The sequence below is a fragment of the Lipomyces arxii genome (genome assembly GCF_038497795.1).
Source record: "Lipomyces arxii strain Phaff 12-163 unplaced genomic scaffold V1512scaffold_2, whole genome shotgun sequence".
Lineage (NCBI taxonomy): Eukaryota > Fungi > Ascomycota > Lipomycetes > Lipomycetales > Lipomycetaceae > Lipomyces > Lipomyces arxii.
This window is the reverse complement of record NW_027117701.1, coordinates 622,927-636,354: the sequence shown is the minus strand read 5'-3', so window position 1 is coordinate 636,354 and position 13,428 is coordinate 622,927. Positions and strand designations below refer to the sequence as shown.

General features: G+C 44.8%; 6 protein-coding genes across 6 annotated transcripts; 3 read left to right on the top strand and 3 right to left on the bottom strand.

Moving 5' to 3' along the window:
• The first annotated feature begins 65 nt into the window (after positions 1-65).
• V1512DRAFT_220446 (PIG-M-domain-containing protein) lies at positions 66-1,738 on the top strand. Its single transcript, XM_066913684.1, has 3 exons — positions 66-942; positions 988-1,366; positions 1,412-1,738. Exons 1-3 carry the CDS (start codon positions 284-286, stop codon positions 1,544-1,546), a joined length of 1,173 nt encoding a protein of 390 aa, XP_066773603.1. The 5' UTR covers positions 66-283; the 3' UTR covers positions 1,547-1,738.
• On the bottom strand, positions 1,608-3,467 carry V1512DRAFT_274082 (isoprenoid synthase domain-containing protein). The gene is made up of 4 exons (XM_066917757.1): positions 3,295-3,467; positions 3,105-3,246; positions 2,913-3,048; positions 1,608-2,867 (listed from the first exon to the last, which is right to left on the bottom strand). The coding sequence occupies exons 1-4, from the start codon at positions 3,351-3,353 to the stop codon at positions 1,828-1,830; spliced, it is 1,377 nt and encodes a 458-aa protein (XP_066773602.1). The 5' UTR covers positions 3,354-3,467; the 3' UTR covers positions 1,608-1,827.
• Positions 3,468-3,704: 237 nt separating this feature from the next.
• On the bottom strand, positions 3,705-4,638 carry V1512DRAFT_202147 (tyrosine phosphatase family-domain-containing protein; the record flags this gene model as incomplete). The annotated part of the gene is made up of 5 exons (XM_066913247.1): positions 3,705-3,770; positions 3,820-3,889; positions 3,936-4,026; positions 4,070-4,221; positions 4,271-4,638. The coding sequence occupies 5 exons, from the start codon at positions 4,636-4,638 to the stop codon at positions 3,705-3,707; spliced, it is 747 nt and encodes a 248-aa protein (XP_066773601.1).
• Positions 4,639-6,096: 1,458 nt separating this feature from the next.
• Positions 6,097-10,011, top strand: V1512DRAFT_203291 (P-loop containing nucleoside triphosphate hydrolase protein; the record flags this gene model as incomplete). The annotated part of the gene is made up of 5 exons (XM_066913289.1): positions 6,097-6,306; positions 6,363-6,380; positions 6,432-6,515; positions 6,564-6,646; positions 6,696-10,011. The coding sequence occupies 5 exons, from the start codon at positions 6,097-6,099 to the stop codon at positions 10,009-10,011; spliced, it is 3,711 nt and encodes a 1,236-aa protein (XP_066773600.1).
• Positions 10,012-10,034: 23 nt separating this feature from the next.
• V1512DRAFT_258116 (uncharacterized protein) lies at positions 10,035-12,621 on the bottom strand. Its single transcript, XM_066915377.1, has 6 exons — positions 12,229-12,621; positions 11,967-12,170; positions 11,855-11,919; positions 11,668-11,808; positions 10,368-11,617; positions 10,035-10,322 (listed from the first exon to the last, which is right to left on the bottom strand). The coding sequence occupies exons 1-6, from the start codon at positions 12,476-12,478 to the stop codon at positions 10,250-10,252; spliced, it is 1,983 nt and encodes a 660-aa protein (XP_066773599.1). The 5' UTR covers positions 12,479-12,621; the 3' UTR covers positions 10,035-10,249.
• V1512DRAFT_66962 (ubiquitin-conjugating enzyme/RWD-like protein) lies at positions 12,488-13,425 on the top strand. The gene is made up of 6 exons (XM_066918469.1): positions 12,488-12,713; positions 12,759-12,954; positions 13,002-13,021; positions 13,066-13,155; positions 13,203-13,263; positions 13,305-13,425. The coding sequence occupies exons 1-6, from the start codon at positions 12,650-12,652 to the stop codon at positions 13,330-13,332; spliced, it is 459 nt and encodes a 152-aa protein (XP_066773598.1). The 5' UTR covers positions 12,488-12,649; the 3' UTR covers positions 13,333-13,425.
• Positions 13,426-13,428: the final 3 nt, after the last annotated feature.

Here is a 13,428-nt window from a genome sequence, read left to right as displayed (position 1 = left end):
TTACCCGGACTTTTACAATTTATGACGGGTAACTCCCGAGGATGTCGAATTCGAACTTGAAATCCACCCAAAATCGACGAGCAAAGACCAAAACATTGGCATCGTCAATTCGACTGAGGAACTTGGAAACTGTGCGATAAATAATCAATTAGATATCAATTGCCTGTGCCCGTCTTGTTCTAGATCATTGCTGATTGTGTTCGGACTGTACCAATTGAAATAATATCTTCTCAAGTGTACAATAATTCAACAACCAAGGCTGCCGTCGTGCGTGTTGCGAATAATGAAGCTCACGACACCACGGCTGTTGGTCTCGGCTGCGTTAATGCGAGTTGCTTTTTTTTATTACGGAGTATACCAGGACACGCATAATGAAATTCGGTTTACAGACATTGACTACTTTGTGTTTACAGATGCATCCAAATTTACGGCGCAGGGTGGGACTCCGTACGACAGAGCGACATACAGATACACTCCTATTCTCGCATGGCTGCTGTTGCCGACGACTCAATACTATTGGTTTGGAAAGCTGTTGTTTGCGCTAGGAGACATTGTTGCAGGATGGCTCATGCTACGGATATTCCAGCTGCGCGGCCTGTCAAACGACAGAGCGCTAAAGTTCGCGTCCGTGTGGTTGCTGAACCCGATGGTTGCGACAATCAGCACCAGAGGTAGCTCAGAAGGATTACTGGGAGCGATGGTCATTGCCCTGTTATGGGCAGTGTATGAAAAACAGATTATCCTGTCCGGCTTGTTGACTGGATATGCGGTGCATTTCAAGATATATCCAATCGTTTACGTGCCCTCAATTTTATGGGCACTTGATAGTGGTCCGAAACTCATGGGCACCGGCATATTGAAGTGGGTTAATAAAGACCGGGTCAAGTTTGCGCTCGCAAGCGTCATATCATTTGTTTCCTTAACTGGGGCCATGTACTATATGTAAGTCGTTTGCTGTTTACAAAATCAATCTTACTGATCAAACAGATACGGAGAACCATTTCTGCAACACACATACCTGCATCACCTATCACGATCCGACCACAGACACAACTTTTCTCCTTACAATATCCTGCTATACATGTCGTCATCACCAAACATCGTCCACAAGTCGCCATATCCGTCGCTGGCATTCATTCCCCAGCTTTTCATTTCCGGCGTTTTTTTACCGTTTATGCTGGCAAAGAAAGACTTGGCAAAGACAATGTTTGTCCAGACATTTGCATTCGTGACGTTTAACAAGGTCTGCACTAGTCAGTATTTTATGTGGTACATCGTTCTATTGCCGTTTTACCTGCCTGGATCTGCAATGCTGAGGAAGAAATGGTTAGGCGTGTGGTCGTTGATTTTATGGACACTGTCTCAAGTAAGACACTTTTATGCTTCTCGAGAAATCGTTCTGACTTTCTAGGTTTTGTGGTTACAACAAGGATTCGAGCTCGAATATTTAGGAAAGAGCACATTTTTCCCCGGTATCTTTGCCGCAACACTAATATTTTTCTCGGTCAACATCTGGATCCTCGGTGTTACTATCGAAGACATTTGATGTCTTTTCCCCCCACCTGCGTGGGCGGCGAATGTACAAAGAACAATCTGGTTCAAAAAAAGTCATATGTAATGTTGTTTCTCCACAAAGTTAATGTGCATGTTTTCGTAGGTGTCATACATATCTTGAGCAGTTTCTGTTTTAATAGAGTTTTGTATCATGGAAAAATCAAGACTACAAACCAAAGCGCAACAAAAAAGAAGGACGATAACAAAAACTAACAATTACAAAAAAAAAAATTACATCTCGTCCCTCATCTTGGCGCAATTACAAAAACTAAATTACAACTCGTCCCTCATTTTGCCGGTTCCAAAGACTTGGTCCTTGAACTGGTCGAACACAAGATCGAATCTGGCACCAAAATACCAGGCAATACCGAACATTATTCCAGAAGTCACTCCAAGCGTGACGAAGAACAGCAAAACCATGACCACGTTCTCTTTGAACGTGGTCTGGCTTGCCGCGTTATCCGCAGCGGCTTGCACTGGATCAATTGGCTTTGCGATCTCTTCAACCGTCGGGAACACGGTCTCCATGATTTGGTCGACTTTTGCGCAAGCAATACTGATGCGCATGTAGTTTGGATCTTTGGGAGTGTTGCGAGCTTGAATCTTGTGGCAGTACTCCTGGAAGACCTCGTACGTGCCCTTGATACTCTGTGCACGCTGCATCAGCGAGACAGCAAGACCTTTACGGATCTTGACGTTCTCGTGTAACACTTTCTTGTTCTGGAACACCAGCTCGAGAGTAGCGACAGCCATGACCTGTGGGATAGCACAAAAGTTGAACAGCGACTGTTCCTTGACCGCGGTGAGGTAGTACATGCAATCTGGAATGAGCTCGAGTGCGTTCGCAACCAAATCAGAAATACAGTTCAATCCGGCCTGTTCGTTCTCTGGCTTAATGAAGTCCGCCATGTCGTCGGCGTACTTTGCCCAGATCTCCTTTGGCCAGAACCGTCTGTTGTCGACCAAGTCCTCGTGGAAATCCCGAATGATGTTTGTTTTCTGCAAAAACATGCCCATGCCCAAGTGCAAGTGCGGGTTATCTAACAATCGAGAATCAGCAGACCCGGCAGAGACTCCGAGCCGGGTGAGTCCCTCGCCCACGATTCCAGCAACATAGTAGCAGTATAAATTGTAATCCTTGATCGTGTCAACTCCTTTCTTATTAAAATCGTCATTCTCGCAATAATCAGCCATGCCATTGCCCATTCGCTTGGTAATGTCACTGATGATCTCGGTATATTTTGGCTTCAATTGACTATACTCAAAGATGATCTTGTCGAATTCCTCGAGCACAACAGCATCTTTCTCCTTGCCTGCTCAAATCAGCATTAAAGCATTAATTCATTCAATCGACTCACTGTCTTTAAATGTCCATCCTTTAATAGCCAAATTCTGATAGAAATTTCGCAAAATTGGCAATTTAACTGGGTTAGGAATCGTCATGTCATCTTCCACCGTGTCCAAAGCTCTCAAGACCAAATAAAACACCATTACCTACACCCTCAGTGTCAGCTTTATCTGCAATATGGCAAAGTCCAATTAATTCATACCGCAGTTCGCATCTCTGGCTCAAGCTCTTCAATAACAGTGGCAAAACTTCGCGATGTATGCTTCAGCAGTTCAAAGCATCTCTTGACATTATCAGATTCTTTCGCAGGATCACGAGGAAACATTGGCTCGTGCCAGACTTTCCTATTTAAGTCAGAACTTGTCCAGAATGCGAAGTTGTTCAATCTTTACCATTGAATAACTGAACGCAATTCGTTTGGATGAGCAATCAATTGGAGATATTTCGACATTTTTCTCTCTTTTGTATTATATAAAACCTCTCTGTCTAGTCTTGTCGTGGATGGTCTTTGTGTATCGTGTTTAGTGTGGAGCTGAACCCTGAATATTTGAGCGGAAGAGAACTATCGTCGTCATCTATTCAGGGACACTGCGTACAAAATTTAAGGTTTTTGTGATCATACTACAAAATGGGAACCTAATAAGCATGTTTTTGGAACTAAATGCTTGTTTAATTCAAATTATATCGCAGTTTCTTCCTAAATAAAACAGTTTGTACTCCGGCGTGACTTGACCTTGACTGGTGAGTCACATGCAATTGAACATAATCAGCATTATTGCAGCCATGAAGGCGCGCATCAGAACTATCGCAGCCATGATGGCGCGTATCGTTGATCATAACGTAGTTCGGCATTGAATATCTCAATAAACTGAGTATTGTTAGCATTCCTCGATCAACACCTTCAATATAACATGTACTTCAATATCACTATCTTCCTTTCCAGAAGCAAACTGACCGTATTCGTCGAATATTGTTGCTAAACTCCATCTACTACTGTCAGAAAATCAAACACCAGTCGTTCGAGTAGACTCACTTTTGAAGTAATTTGCGCATGGCTCCAACTAGAACCCCGACACGATGCTTCCCCTTGTTTGAATGCATAAGAATTGGAAAGTTCCGTGAGTCTGTATAATGAGCTTAATTATAACTGATGCAAAGAGTACATACCCAGAATGACTTGTAATGCAGCTGCAACGGCTTTAGGATCGTTCTCAATGAACGGTAATTTGCAGCTCTCCATTCTGAAATGATACACCTTGATCCCGTTCTTCGCTGCCCATTCTTCATTAACTTTTCTAAGATCATTCTCTCCTAGATAACTAAACGCAATTAGTCCAGTTTACGAATAAGTGCCTTGCAAAATCATACATAATAGTTTTGAGCTTCAATTGTTCCAAATATGGAAAATTGATTGGTAACGGATGCCCACTTCTGTAAATCCCTTGTGCCACCATCGCAAAGTTGAGCGGCGGCACGAAAAGCTTCTTTTCTGGCCTGTCGAAAAAGTTTGCCGTAGTGCTCTGAGACGACACCCGACTGCTTGAATGTGCAGGCTCGGCTACACTCGTAGTACTCCTTGTATAGTTGTGATTACTTGAGTTGGACGCCACCCGAGTCTGCTGCGAACCACCATACTCCCGTAATGCATGCACGCCGTTGTTCGTAGAATGTACTCCGCATGTGCTGCCAAAATAACCGTTCGTCGGATACGCAGCTTCCCAGTTCGCAGGCGGCATGACCGATGTCGACGGCGTTGAAGGCGGCGATGGCGCTGGTTTATCGTATAGCTCCTCAACGTTCTCGTCCTCTGCGACCGCATTCACACTCTCGCCGACCATTTCCGGTCTCAGCGGCGGTGGCTGCAAAGGCGACGTGCTCAACATCAAGTGCGACTCTATCTCCTTTCGCCTGGTCTCGCGATCAAGCGGATCTTCAAGCTCGACATCGCCAGGCCGATTAAGCTGCACAACAATCGGTTTCGATCCTACACCGTTCAACTCTGCCATTGCTCGGCGTGTTTGTATTTCTGACAATATGTAGGACTCTGTCGGGCCATTCGCCTTGTGGAGCTGATTTCGAACAAGCTTTTAAGCTCGTGTGACCCTTTAAGGCAAAATTAATGACCTAACCCTGAAATTTGTTCCTGCTTACTTCTCTCATGAGTTACTTCATTGCTGCTTGATGATAGAGCAAACGGGATGGGGGCATCTATTGAGAGTAATTGATTGTGTAGTGTAGCAGAAACAGATAATGCGTAAGAAGAGGTGCGGGGTCACTGATACTGATTTCTCAGATCAATTATGACAACGCATACATTATGGACCAGTGTAAATTAGGCAATACAATTGAAAAACACTAGATTGTCCTTAAAGTAAGATAATGAATTAAACGGTAACAGTATCTATATACAATACATTCGGGGCAGTGAACGTAGTGATAGATGTACTCCACAGAAAAAGCGACGAATCCATACTCACATTCAGACGAAGTATATTGTGTCGTGAACGCTAATTAAATCGTATAGACATTACTAGTTACACTCACATGACAAACGACAAGTGTAGAAAAAACACAGAACAGCAATTGCCTAGGTATAGCACCGTATTGATATGCTTTATATAGTTAGACAGAATAAAAATAACTACAGACAGCAGCGTCAGACACCTAAACCGCCTCATTAAATATCACCAAGCACACAGCTTGACATCAACTAAAAACAGTCACATTCATATAGATTCTGGTTTTTTCAACATCTCTGTACGCGAAATATTCACAGAATTCAGATACACAGCATTAATAATCGCAGTACTACACAGACTTATCAGTCAAAATAGAAATCGCACTACATATCAATAAAAAATATCTATTTAACTCTCTTCCCACTTTTATAAGTCTAATCCAAATCAAAAGACGAAGAATCAACGGCGTCGTCAGCATTATACAAGCGGTGGCGGGAAGGCCCCCATGGAGTTGTTCTGGTACTCAATATACCAGCTCTCCATACTCAGAGAGTGTGTACTGTTATCCCCAATTTAAAACCTTGCAAGGCAAGTCCCGCCTGTCCCGAGCGCGCCGCGCCTCACTCAGCCAAATCATCGTAAACTGTCGTCAAATCCGCTGCCGAATTTAATCAACTTTGGTCAATCTGTTTCCCGTTCTCTACTCCTCATACCACATAAACTGTTTTAGTTTAGATGGCGGTAACAAAGCGCGCCGGTCGTAGCAAAAATCAGGCAGCAGCCAAAACTGCTCAACAGCCGGCGAAACGGGCAGTCAAGAAGGCCGTATTCGATGCTACTAAGCCGAAAGAAGTCGGTGTATCTGATCTGACGTTGCTCTCTAAAGTCTCTGAAGAAGCAATCAATGACAACTTGAAGAAGAGATTCGAGAATAAGCTTATTTATGTACGTCCTTATACTATCTGTTTCTGCGTGGAGAATGTATTGCTAATCAATTATAGACGTATATCGGCCATGTGGTATGCTCATTTGAATCGCAATTGAGTCAATAGTCCTGACAGAATTAATAGCTTATTTCAGTCAACCCATTTCGAGATCTTGGAATCTATACAGACGCTGTACTAGAATCTTACAGGGGCCGAAATCGATTAGAAGTGAGTTCTATACTGTATAAAACACGATTATTTTAACCTGTTATAAAGGTTCCTCCTCATGTCTTTGCTGTCGCTGAAGCTTCGTATTATCATATGAAATCATACGATGAGAATCAATGTGTGATTATTAGGTACGTCTTACTATGATATTTCCAATGTCAGTGTTCACACGTCTCCTAGTGGTGAATCAGGTGCTGGAAAGACAGAAGCCGCAAAACGAATTATGCAATACATTGCATCAGTATCGGGAAGCTCGTCATCAAACATCCAGAAGATCAAAGATATGGTTCTTGCTACCAACCCGCTTCTTGAATCGTTTGGTTGTGCCAAAACATTGCGAAACAACAACTCATCGCGTCATGGAAAGTACTTGGAAATTCAATTTAACACCATTGCTGAGCCTGTTGGTGCAAAGATCACAAACTACTTGCTGGAGAAAAGTCGTGTTGTGGGTCAGATCCGCAACGAGCGAAATTTCCATATTTTCTATCAGTTCACTAAAGGTGCAAGCCAAAAATACCGTGAGCAATTCGGTATACAACAGCCAGAGTCATACATCTACACATCTGCTTCACAGTGTACTACTGTCGACGGCATCAACGATGTTCAGGATTTTGCTGATACAATTAAAGCCATGGACGTCATCGGTCTGCACGAACACGAGCGGGACGAGATTTTTAAGATCCTGGCTACGATTTTGTGGATTGGAAATGTTGACTTTATTGAAAACGCTGAAGGAAACGCTTCGATTCGCGACATGTCGGTCATCAACTTTGTGGCATATCTGATGGGTGTGACTCCGCAAGCAGTTGAGAAAGCACTTGTCATTCGAATCATGGAAACTTCACGCGGTGGCCGACGTGGTTCAGTCTACGAGGTCCCGCTTAATTGCACACAGGCACGGGCCGTGCGTGATGCCTTGGCCAACCACATGTACTCGAATTTGTTCGATTGGATTGTCGAACGTGTCAACGTTTCACTCAAAGCTCAAGGCGCATATTCCAAGACTGTTGGTATTTTAGATATCTACGGTTTCGAGATTTTCGAAAACAACTCTTTTGAACAGATTTGCATCAACTACGTCAACGAAAAGTTACAGCAGATTTTCATTCAGCTGACTTTGAAAACCGAACAGGATGAGTATGTTCGTGAACAGATTGCATGGACGCCGATTAAGTACTTCAATAACAAGGTTGTGTGTGACCTTATTGAGGAAAAGCGACCACCGGGTATTTTCGCTGCTTTGAACGATGCTTGCGCTACTGCCCACGCTGATTCTTCCGCTGCCGACCAGTCGTTCACCCAGCGTCTGTCTCTTGTCGCTCAAAACCCTCATTTTGAGCAGCGACAAGGAAAGTTTGTCATCAAGCATTATGCTGGTGATGTGATGTACCGTATCGATGGTATGACCGACAAGAACAAAGATCAGATGCTTAAGGATCTTCTGGATTTGATTGCTTCAAGCGGAAACAAATTTTTGACGTCTTTGTTTCCCGATAAGATTGATCACGACTCCAAGCGCCGACCGCCGACCGCTAGTGACAAGATCAAGCAGTCTGCCAACGACCTAGTCAAGACGCTTATGAGTTGCCAGCCGTCATACATTCGTACCATTAAACCTAACCAGAACAAGTCACCGACTGAATATGACGACAAGGCGGTGCTGCATCAGATCAAGTATCTTGGTTTACAAGAAAACGTGCGAATCCGTCGTGCTGGTTTCGCTTACCGTCAAACATTTGAGAAATTCGCAGAGAGATTTTACTTGTTATCAGGTAAGACATCGTATGCCGGTGACTACATCTGGACTGGCGACGCCAAGAGTGCTTGCTTGCAGATTTTAAATGACTCTTCGATTCCAAAGGAAGAGTACCAGATGGGTGTCTCCAAAGCGTTCATCAAGACACCAGAAACTTTGTTTGCATTGGAGCACATGCGAGATCGGTACTGGCACAACATGGCGGCACGAATCCAGCGCGCGTGGCGTGCATATCTGCAACGCAAGATCGACAGTGCAATCGTAATACAACGGGCATGGCGTCGTGTGACCGGCGGAAGTCAGTATATCCAGACCAGAGATTACGGCCACCAAGTTCTCGCCAACCGGAAAGAGCGCCGGCGAATGTCACTTATTGGGTCTCGCCGCTTCATGGCTGATTACCTCGGGATTGGCAACTCTGGTGGTCAGGGCGAGTTTATTCGGTCGGGTGCGAACATCTCAAGCAAGGAGATGATCCACTTCTCGTGTCGTGGTGAGCAGCTTATTGCCAAACTTGGTCGTACGAGTCTGCGCACTCCACGTGTGTTTGTGCTGACCAACAAGGCACTGTACATTATCTCTGAGACGATCATTAATCGACAGCTGGTGATTGCGACCGAGCGAACTATTGCAATCAACCAAATTCAACACATCAGTATGTCCAACTTGCGCGATGACTGGTTTGCGGTTGGCACAACTTCGTCTCAGGAAGCTGACCCGCTACTGTGGTGCGTGTTCAAGACCGAGCTGGTCACGCGGCTGAAGATGATTCTTCCGAACTTAAATCTTCGGATAGGACCGACGATCGAATATAACAAGAAGCCGGGAAAGAATGCAACTGTCAAGTTCCAGAAAGATCCGTCGGTGCCGCGTGATGACATCTACAAGAGTAGTATTGTCCGTGTACCACCTGGCGATGCGGCGAGCAGTATTTCGCGGCCAACGCCTCGACGAAAAGGCGTTGCTGCAGCACCAGCGGCTCGCCGTCAGGCACCAGTAGCGTATAATCCTACGCCAGCTGCACAGCCAGTCGCGCAACAACCGGCTGCCGCGCGCCCTGTACCCGCTGCACCTGTGCGAAACACTGCCACCAACGGACACTATCAGCAGCCGCAAGCGACACCGGCCAGGAACGGCACATCAGACGCCGTGTCCGCAGCGGTTGCTGCTACGAACGCCCATGCACAGCCAGTTGCGCACACTCGACCTGTCTCACAGAAGCCTGTTGCCGCGAGACCGATTGCAGTAAAACCTGTACAGGCGGCCAACCGCGCGAGCACAACCGCTGCCAAACCACCTCCACCACGGCCGCCACCTCAAGTCACACAGCCGCCGCCTCCAGCTGAGCCTACGTTCAAAGCCTTGTTTGATTTCCAGGCGCAAGGCGCGAACCAGCTGTCTATTCGGAAAGACGAGATTGTGATTGTGGTCAACATGGAAGGAAACGGGTGGTATCTTGCCAAGAAGCCGGGTACCGCTGTCGAAGGATGGACACCGGCCGCGTACCTCGAAGAAGTCAAGACTGCGCCTGCAGCAGGTTACGCCCCACCTCCACCACCACTGCCTCCGGCGCGAACCAATGGGTACACTCCAGCGGCCGCACAGCCTGTAGCTGCGGAACCTGCCGCGGTGCAGCAGCCGGTTGTGAACCCGGGAATTGATCTTGCGTCGGCCCTCAAAGCGCGGCACAGCCGGATGCGGTCTAGGGATGACGAGAGTGACGAAGATGATTGGTAAAAAAAAAATAGAGAAGAAAAGTGGTTTGTTTGTGCTTTGAGATAGATCTAAAGCTATGCATCAGAAGTATGTGTATTATTCGTGCCAGCTGGAGCTGGAATGCTGAAAACAAAGAATGTATGTGCTTTAGCAAAACAAAGTTCTACAATTTACTCCCATGAGTTGTCGACCCATGCCGTTTACATCAGATACAAAGAACCGATGTACCGATGTACTGATGTACTAATATACATCATAATTACAGGAAATCCAAGTTATCATCAAACCGCTTCCACTCATTTGCTATGCTTTCCAGTTTTGAGACCAATGCGCTTCAACTGGTTAGTCAAAATGAAAGTAATAAGAAATGTACATACTCGACATTTCTGTTATCAGCACCACTCTGTTTGTGTTTTTTGCTTTTCTTTGCGAGAGCTTTGCGCTCTAGAGCAAGCTTCAATTTCTCTTCGTCTTCGGTGTTAACTTTGCCAAACTGCTTGACATCATCGGCTTCATCATTAAACATTTCGTAGTCCGCAACGTGTTCCGCGTAATGATCTCTAATCTTGACCTTTCCTGCCAACGACGTCGCATTGAGCAAGAAGTACTTGCACCCGTGCACCGCACAGTACCACACTGTGCTGTTACCGTTCGGCATTACTTGCGGCACCGTCTCGTGCCGGATCGGCGACTGCGAGTCAATCGGCCTCAAGTTCGCAAGCGTCGACACGAGTTCCGGAGTCAAGCCCGGGATTGGGCGAGTTGCGCGATACGCGGACGCGAGCTTCAGCGCGTTCGGCATGACGGCTTTCGCAAGCTCTTTGACGTCATGGTGGGGTCCTGCTTGCGCGAGGTTATGCTCTGCAAGCACAATTTCTTTAAATTTCTCTGCTGATCGTTCAGGTAGTTTCGTGCTGGGGACTTCCGTGGTTGAGGTTTCGCGCTTGATGACAACTGGAGACAATGATTTTACTTCTGCTTTAATTTCGGCCTGACTCTCGCGCTGTACTTCAGTAGGTGCGGCCATTCGTTGCCGCTTCATTGGTGCCGTCGCAGTCTGGTGTGCTTTTAAAGTCTTTTCATCATCCCGGGCGTGTTTCTGTCCTATGCTGACGACCGGTTGCAAAGGTCGCGCAGCTGGCTTTGCTGCCACGGGAACCGGTTCAAAAGCCTGTGCTGCCGGTGTTGGTTTTTTTGCAGGAGGTGGGGTAACTGCCAGTCGCGGGTCGGCAGTCTTTGGTTTTTGCTGTTGTGCGGTTGATGGTTGCTCACGCATCGGTACGCTTGGCGACGCGGGCAGCAAATTTGGAGAGTGATTCTGTTGTGGATTTTGTGCTGGGATCTTACTCGATGTGCTTTGTGCCGATGGCGATAATGCCGAGGATGCTTGCTGTGAGCTTGTTTGTGCCGTCGCGGCGTTTTGCTGTCCTGTGATCACTTTAGCTGCCTTGTGTCTTGTGACGGGTCGATACGGCTCGATGCTATTTTCGATAGTATCCATACATTTTATTTGTATCAGCACAATTGGAGATTTGCTGGACTTGATACGTTCAGCGCTGTGCAGAGCTTTGTGGATGCCGATTTGTTGACTGTCATTTAGGACTTTGTAAATTCTGGAATGAAGAGGCTGACAGTTGTGAATACCTTATTTGCATAGAAGTAACAGTTCAGACATACCATGTATTTCTCTCGTAGTTCTTTGTAAAGCACTGTTCCTTCCCAGTCCCCCCATTCACGAATTATGCAAAACAGTATAAACGTTGCCTCATTACGTAACAAACTTTCAGGTTTTCCTACGAGTGGGTTCAGCGATTTATACTGATACCGTGAGTATTTTCGTCAATGACTAGTCCAAATATCATACCTCTAATAATAGTGCCCTTAAACTGTCTGTCGACTTCTTCACTAAGAGTTCGTGTCTCATGAAATCTTGATTGTCAATTGAATACACAACGGTAAGAATGCAATGACTGTACCATAAAACTTTGCACCGTAGACTATGAATTGCCAATATCGAGTGTACTTAGGATGAGGATTGACACAGTAAAACGTAACGTTATTGACATAGACCGTAATACTGATATCTCCAGCTGATCGGTAGTAATTGATAGAAACTTGAAGAAACTTGAGGACACGAACAGAAAATCCTCTCCTTATTGCATCCGGATCTACACCCGCATCTAAAGATAATCGAATGAGCAAACAGAAACCACAGAATGACAATTTCAGAATACAGACTTTGCAAAACTTGGGTGTTTGCAACAAGACCCTCCATACAGAAATACATGTTTTGTTGCAACTGATCTTCACCAGTAAAATCAGAGAGACTGCCATCACTATGATAGAACGCAACGTCTTTCAGATAGACGTGAAGGGGCGCGTCACGAGTAGCAGAAGCAAAGACTTCGGTATCTCTCACAGCATCTTGATATAGTGGTTTTTTGTCACCAGCTGGAACACTGTTTGGTTTTGAATTTCTATTCGCCATTTGTTCACACAGTAGACTGTGCGTATTGACGATGTATAACGTACAGGACTTCGTACTGAATACTGTACCAAACTTAACTTACATAAACCTCCCAATTTCTCACTTGACTTCTTTTTATTATTCGATACACCTGTTAATAAGAAATTCACTATATAATATAAAAAGCGTTTAATGTTTGCATATACAAAAAGACTTGGACGTGAACTCCAAGAATTAAAGAATAGCCCTTCAGTTGGTATGAATTTGAAACGATTCGCTCGAACGTTCTAACATTCAACAGGAATCTCTGTATTTCAAGCTGAGGATTTCAGATTATGGCTTATTGATATCGAAGTCATTGATAATAATCCAATTTATATCGGCAAGAAGTTTAGACTACAATTCAGATTTACTCAGTCATATCCAATAGAAGCGCCTGAAGTTCAATTCATACAGTCTTACGGTAGACCTATTCCTGTTCATCCTCATATTTATAGGTTAGTTGTCTTTGTTGTGTTTATAGGAAGTATTACTAATGAAGTAGCAATGGTCATATATGTTTAGGTATGCTATACGTAAAATGGAAGATCAATATTAATAATAACCAGACGTTCTTGGATCAGGATGGTCACCTATTCAAACTGTTGCCTCAGTATCAATGTCGATCCAGTCAATGCTCACTGGAAACGATAAGAATGGTAAGAAGAATGAACAGGTTACAATTCAAGTAAACTAACAGTATTAGAACGACCGCCTGATGATGCACGATACGTGGCAAGTGCTCCAATAAGTCCAAAGCAGTCCAGGTATGTTTGTTATAAATTGCCCGTATATCATTAACAAATAGATTTGCATATCATGATGATACAGTCTAATCGACTACTAGCATATAGAAATTTTGTTTTTGCTGGCTTTGTCGCTATTTGTGTTTAATGCTTGGAACACTATATGCATTTTGTTTTATAAGTAAA